Here is a 7,019-nt window from a genome sequence, read left to right on the forward strand (position 1 = left end):
AAGCCATAATTTTGGCAAACAGTTGAGTATGCGTTTCTCTCGCCATTTAACATCTTTTTTTTTGCGGAGCCGCACGATGATGTGCCGGCTGCGTCCATGGTCCACGCACGGCGGAGGGACCCGGCCGCCGAACCCAATCAGGGCGGGACGCTTGACGCCAAGCTCACGATCTCTAATCGTGGGCGACAGATTCTCGCGGTAGTAGGAGCACCGTGCCGGGCGTGGCGACCGGCGAGCGCACGGCATGTACTCTCTACTAGTAGCAGTACGTCGCAGTCCATGCAGGTGTCCCCCACTCCACCTGGCCTCGGCCCCATGCCACGCCAAGTGTCGCCCCCGTCGCACGCGTGGACGCTCCGGCGTCGGCGTCGCGTCAGGAATCATGGACGGATGGACCACCGGAACCCAGCGCATATAATTCTCTGCGTTTGTGAGTCGGTCACGTACGCCCCAGCCACCCGCATATCACCAGCACTGCACTGCATCACCTTCTCCCCTCCAACGCGCCAAGATATTCCACACGTTCCTTTCACAAGAAAGATTTTTCCACAACTGTTTTTCTTTCTTTCTGCACGACCACGAGGGACCAGAACGGCCGGCTCTATGATCGGCAAGCGACCGTTCGGGACAGCGATCTGCAAAGCGCGATTTGTTGCGTGCTTCTTCTAGCCGTAACGTGCGTACGCGGCGTTGTTGGGTCGACACTTGGCCTCCGATCTGGTTCTTCTTTGTCTGCAGGGTGTCCGTCCCGTTCATACGTGTTGGATGGACCTTCACCCGGAAGGTAAGCGACCGGTGTCGAGGTCCTCTCGGTAAGTTGGTTGTCCATTCGTCGTCGTTGCCAATGCCACCTACCGGCCCGCCACGCTCCACCATCTTTTTGCCTACTTCTGGCTCATGTTTTGCCGTGTCCATTAGGCTGTGCTCGGACTAATTTTTCTACTCCGGAATCATTTATTAGTGTGCCAAAGGGAGTGTCCAAGTGTCTTGGACTGAGAATGCCCTGAGACAGTTATTTTCTTTCGAGTGATGGTTGGCTGACAATGGTTGGTGACACTGACAAGTGACACCACACTATTTCGACAGCTTTCGAGACTGAAACTAATTGAATAATTATCATGCTTTTCATCTGATCCTTGAAAGTTAATAACCAGTGCTTTTCTTCAAGGAAAATTCTTCGCGGCGAGCGTGGTTTTTTCCATTCGAAAGGCAACACTAGACAGACCATGGGTAGGCAGTGTGCTACATTCAATTCATGGAGCTAACAAGTAAATACTGCTATCTCCGATCCAAATTAATTGGCGCAGTTTTATTACAATTCTATATAAAGTTGAATCAGAGGGAGTAACTCTTTTCTTTTGCCAGGACATAAGAGGTAAAAGCTCAACAGAAGGTGTCGGCTCGCCTTAACAAACCAGTTACCAATCCGAGCCACAAATATAGGAGAATTCTCCCCCCGGTGAATCCTCAAAATAAAAACAAAACATAAAAGTACACCTTCCATAGGTCCGGTGCGTGGAGCATAGAGTATCATATGCAAGTCCTTCCTCCGTTCACTGTTATAAGATGTTTTACATATTTCAACATGACCAAATACATTAAAACATTGTTGAGGAAATCGTTAACTGATAGCTGCTCCGTTGACTGGTGAGTAGGGGATTAATAGACTAATTGTCAAGTTAATCAGCCATTTAATCAATTAACCAAATGATTTATCGGTTTATCGGCTACTCGGTGACCCTATGAGTAGGGATTAATCGGCAAGTTAACTGCTTAATCGGATGAATTCTTGAACAGGGCATTAAAGCATATCTACATACAACCGATTTATAATAGTGAACGGAGAGAGTAATAACTAGTCAGGCAGAAACCATGCAAACGGTCGACCAAAAAGGCTCTACATAAACTTATCGTATGGGATTATTTTTCCACTTACTTACTCCCTACGTCCCAAATAAGTGTCTTGAGCTGTATAAATTTGTACTAAAGCTAGTACAAAGTTGAGATACTTATTTTGAGACGGAGGGAGTATATCAGAAACAAAATAGCAAGTCCGCATGTGACAAAGGATCACATGCAAACACAAATATCAAGCACAGCCGCTTTGTGCTTTCTGCAGCATGCCGTCCAGTAATTCATGTTCTAGATAATTTGGCTTGCATCTATTACCAGGCGCAGGCAACCTAGCCAAAAAATGCACATTGCATCTTTCGTCTTTGTATTTGCACGTTCAGAAGCTTGAAAATATCAGAACAACACTCGTGCACTGAACTGAACACGGTTATAGCATTTGCGTCTGATGAAACCTTCAAGTTAAAAGCAGAAATCGAAACCTTCTACACATAAGCAACAGTTAAGCATATACAGTACAATACAAAATGAGGACACCAATTATTTGGATGTACAGCTACGGCGTCAAGGCTGGTGACTCTGAACTTCATGTAGGGTAGTATGCTAGGAGCCAGCAGTTTTGCTGGTTCTCACATCAGAGGCCCAGACTTTGGGTTGGGAAACAAAGAAAGCCCAGTCCTCTCATCATGGAAATGACTGGCAAGGTTAGCTGAGTTGTTGGCGTTCAGGCCGGGATTCGACATGTCCATACAATCACTGAATGGGTCGAAGAAGTCTGAGTACCTCACATTGGCTACCGGTATCTCTGGTAGAGAGTTGAAAATCCCATCGAACATCTCGTAATTCTCATCAGCTTGTGGCGCAAAGGCAGAGATGTCAGCTGGTGGTGGGATTAGAGACACATAGTCATCAACTTCTGGAATTGGCAGAATGGAAGAGATATGCTCGTGGAATTGTGGCAAAGAAGCAACTAGATCATCTCCCGCCTTCTTTGCTCGGATGACCTTTGCATGACACAAAGCAGCATACAGTAAGCAACTACCGACTGCGTGCCAAAATGACTAAAATGCTTAAATAACCAGGAAGAAAGATTAAGTACAAATCGGTTTTTGTCATCGTCTTTGTATATCATGATGAAGTCTCCCACTCGAAGGTTATGGGTTCGGACATAATCCCCTGGGATGTTTAAGAGAGGGAGAAAAATGTAAGAACTTGATCCACAAGTGCAACAGAATAAATATGATGAAAATAAAGGTATTCACCAGTATTCTCAAGTACATACATCCTGCTCTTGTTGTTGGGCCAGTATCTGTACGGAGATAATAAACTGTGTCATTGTAGTGGATATGCTAGACCAAATTAAACATAAATGCAGGGATGTCACTGCAACTAAGAACATTCGTAACATGATTCATATTCACATGCCATACTTCTGATGGTTTTAGAGAAAACTACCTTATCTGATACAATTCATTTCTTGTTACACATGGCGGAGTATTAAAATAATGGGTTTTTATCAGTTATGCCACCGGTTGTGTCCCACTACTCAATTTTGCCACTAGAAATTTCAACTGCTCAAAAATGCCATCGCTTCATTAGACACATGCTCAAAAATGCCACTAAACACCATTATTGTGATCTCAAATCTCTTTTGCCATGTTATAATGACATAAATACCTATGAACCAATATGCCAGCTCTCCCTCTATCTCACTACAATAAAGTATGGGGCCCACTTGATCCCAACAGCGTTCTTATTTTCCTGTAAAATTATTCGCTTGGTTACTCCTGACAAGTGGGGCCACACATATCATTGTGAGATAGAGAGAACTGACATGTGGGTCTAGACTTATTTTTGTCATAGAACATGGTCAACGGGTTTGACGTAAAAATAACAATGTCTAATGGCATTTTTGAGCAAACATCTAACAGAACGATGGCATTTTTGAGATATCTAATGGCATTTTTGAGCAAACATCTCACGGATTGATGGCATTTTTGAGCAGTTATAACTTCTAATGGCAAAACTGAGTAGTGGGACACAACTAGTGGCATAAATGATAAAAACCCAATAATAAATTACCACCATCATAATCATGCCATTATGCTTCTTTCACAGGAATTTCGTCAATTTTGTGGCTGAGATAGTAAAAGTGAGGTACAACAAAGATCATATGGGTACTGTAGCTCATAGCAGCAAACATTAATGCAAAAAAGAAAAACAATTTGTCCAACCTGTACTTGAATGTCCACAGTTGTGCATTTAGCAAATCATGCATGCGTAGACTTCTGCCATCCTTTGATGTCAGAATTGGGAGGTAAGCCTCCGACTCTTTCTGTGCAATTAGTGTCGGAGAAAAGTGTCAACAGTTAGAGAGCATGGACTATGATGGTAAAATGAAGTGTGTAAAAGCTGTTTAAATAAGAACTCACCTTCGGGAGAACAATTCTCCCAAGCTGGCTTATGTCACTATTACGGAGCTCCTTCTGCAGAATAACTCGCAACCCAGCCACTTGATGCTACACAAACATTGTAGAATCTTTTAATACAATGCGCTAGTTTGATTAACACTGTTTCCTTTTCTAAAAAGAAATACTTCCTATATGTTTTGCATAAATCTTACATTTGGATCTAGAGCAACTCTATTTAAATCCAGCTCATTTACCTATCACAAAAATACGAATTCATTTAGAGAGCAGGTAGAAAAAATATTAAGTACCACATTAGATGTGTCTATTTCTAAGTTGAAACGGAAATTCTTATTTCTAAGTCAACGATCCTGAGCATTGATGCTTCAACCAACGGAAAATAAATAGCCGCAAATTGTAGATTGTGTACAACTTAGTCAACGTAGAAATAGAAATGATTATCTTAAGCTGGTGACAAATGTGTAAATAGCAAGTGTCTTAAATTGTACTACAAATGCCCTCTTACACCAGTTCTGTCAATCATAGTAATAGAAATGATGCTAAGTTCACACAGTTTCTTGCCTCTTAAACAGCTTAAGAACAGCGCAGATAATTTTCATAGCCTCTGTTTAAAATATAAGATAAATCACACTACAAAGTCCAAATCAAACATGAAAACATAACTAGCACCTGAAAATTGCATTAAGCTAAAGAAGTTACTTGGGGCCATTAAGGTTCAAGAACCCCAGTCCCAAGAAACACTGCTACATTCATACCAGATGATCTACCAGTCCTTCCAGTCAGCACACTGGTACACAAGTACACATAATGCATCAGCTAGTATATAGTACTGCCTGACATAATTACTGTTGTGGCCCATGCCCCATGCTATGGGAAAAAAAGCCAAAAGATTAATTGAAATGAAAAATTCAATTAACATGTGCTGCTATTTCCTGTGATTATTGTGCTGCAGTAAGCTACTAGAGAAAGCACATGTATGGACAATTCCTACAAACTTTGCGGCGCCTCCTGGAAATAGCAATAACACGACATTTGTGGACACGGTAAATGTGCAATGCACATAACAACATTGACAAAAGAAAGTGAGTATGTGAAGGACTAAATCATGCACCTGTAGCTAATACTTAGTGTGAACTGCTGTAATATATATAACCACGCAACTACGCAAGTGTTCTTGTTTTTTCTTTTCAAGAGGGGAAAGACCCTCGGCCTCTGCACCGAGTGATGCACACAGCCAGGCAAGTGCTCTTGTTACCCTTGCACATAACTACATTGACATCATGACGATGAAACCGCTAAGTGTTCTTGTTACACCGAAACTGCAAGATGGGACCTACAGGACATATTCTATCCATGTGCCACATGAGACACGACAGAACATGAGTTCCCAAATCTTACTCTGATTATTAGTTCCCTAACATGGATAATTAGTACTATATATACGATGAGTTAATGACTGGCCAAAACTATCAGTGAACGGACCATCGACGTCGTAGATCCGACAGAGAAGTACAATAATCACCCCTTACCATAACCTGTAGCCTAGCACTAACGACAGCAATCGAGAAAAAAAAAATCTATTGATCACATTCACACCTAAGCACACACCCGTAGGCTAGGTGGGTGAAATCTGATCGTGGAATTCAAAAGAACACCTGCAAAGATCCACTAGACTCGCAACAATGCACTAATGAAATCGGCAATCGGGCAGATCGGAGCCCCCAATCAACCATAAACGTCAACACCTAGAGGCGACTCGATCGCTGTCCATCAATCAAAACTCAAAATGCGGGACGAGGAGGAGGAGCTAGGAAGGAACGAACGAACGATCGCCCCCAATCTTGCCCCTGGGCCTCCAGCCCACCGCACCTCCCCGCCACCACGGCCCACCACCTCCGCGGAGATCCCATATATACGGAGGATCAACCACCTACGCGCACGGTCGGACGTGGCCATGAATTCCGAGGCACTCACTGGTCGGATCGCCGGCATCCACCGGACGCCGCCGCGGGGCCCGCGCCCGCCGGACCTCCGCTTCCGGGTGACGAGCTGCGGCCGGTACTCGCCGATCCCGTCGCCGGAGGAGGAGGAGGCGGTGGACGCGGAGGGGGGGCGGCGCTTGCTGCTGCTGCTGCTGCTGCTGATGGCGGCCATGCCGGCGGGCCGGGGGGAGGAGGGGGAGGTCAAGGCGGCTAGGGTTGGGGCAGCGCGGGGCGCATTTATGGGCGGGATGGGTGGGCGGAGACGGGGGCGCGGCGCCAAGTGGCGGGCGAGCTCTGAAATGGGCGCAGGTGGGGAGCCAGCGCCCGACGGGGCGATGCCGAGGGCGCGCGGGCGCGGCCAACCGCGCGGGCGCAAGGTGGCAGGCGCCGGGTGGGAGGCGCGGGGAGGCCGCTCCTGGCGTTTTTTCCGCATGGGGATTCCCCGCGGGGTTCGAGGCAAATGGCTGGCTCCCTTCCCTCGTGAGTTTTCAAATCCGGGGGCCGCCTGGTTTGGGTTCCGCGTTTCGCACTCTGGCTCTTGCCCCTTGCGCTTGCGCTCGCCCGTGGTGCGTGGTGGTTGGCTCACTCATCACTGCCGCCCCGCCCCCGCGCGAGCTCTGCTCGTTCACTGGTCGCAGGCTGCGGCGGAGCTTGAAGCGTGGAGGAGGTTCGCCGAAAATAGCCCTGTGGGAGCAGACACTCTTTTATGGAAGGGAAGAAATTTGTGACATGCACGATGTTAAAGGCCCTGTACAAC

At 46.1% G+C, this 7,019-nt stretch overlaps 1 protein-coding gene across 2 annotated transcripts; it reads right to left on the reverse strand.

Moving 5' to 3' along the window:
* Nucleotides 1–2,269: 2,269 nt before the first annotated feature.
* LOC125548491 (B3 domain-containing protein LFL1-like) lies at nucleotides 2,270–6,790 on the reverse strand. 2 transcript variants are annotated; one of them, XM_048712073.2, is made up of 7 exons: nucleotides 6,255–6,786; nucleotides 4,475–4,516; nucleotides 4,284–4,370; nucleotides 4,086–4,186; nucleotides 3,114–3,160; nucleotides 2,951–3,027; nucleotides 2,270–2,855 (listed from the first exon to the last, which is right to left on the reverse strand). In XM_048712073.2, the coding sequence occupies exons 1-7, from the start codon at nucleotides 6,693–6,695 to the stop codon at nucleotides 2,481–2,483; spliced, it is 1,170 nt and encodes a 389-aa protein (XP_048568030.2). In that variant the 5' UTR covers nucleotides 6,696–6,786; the 3' UTR covers nucleotides 2,270–2,480. The 2 variants fall into 2 exon arrangements, with proteins under 2 accessions (XP_048568030.2, XP_048568031.2); XM_048712074.2 differs by lacking the exon at nucleotides 4,475–4,516 and having other exon boundaries at nucleotides 6,255–6,790.
* Nucleotides 6,791–7,019: the final 229 nt, after the last annotated feature.

This window comes from Triticum urartu, chromosome 3A (assembly GCF_056163025.1).
Source record: "Triticum urartu cultivar PI428250 chromosome 3A, HENAU_Tu73, whole genome shotgun sequence".
NCBI lineage: Eukaryota > Viridiplantae > Streptophyta > Magnoliopsida > Poales > Poaceae > Triticum > Triticum urartu.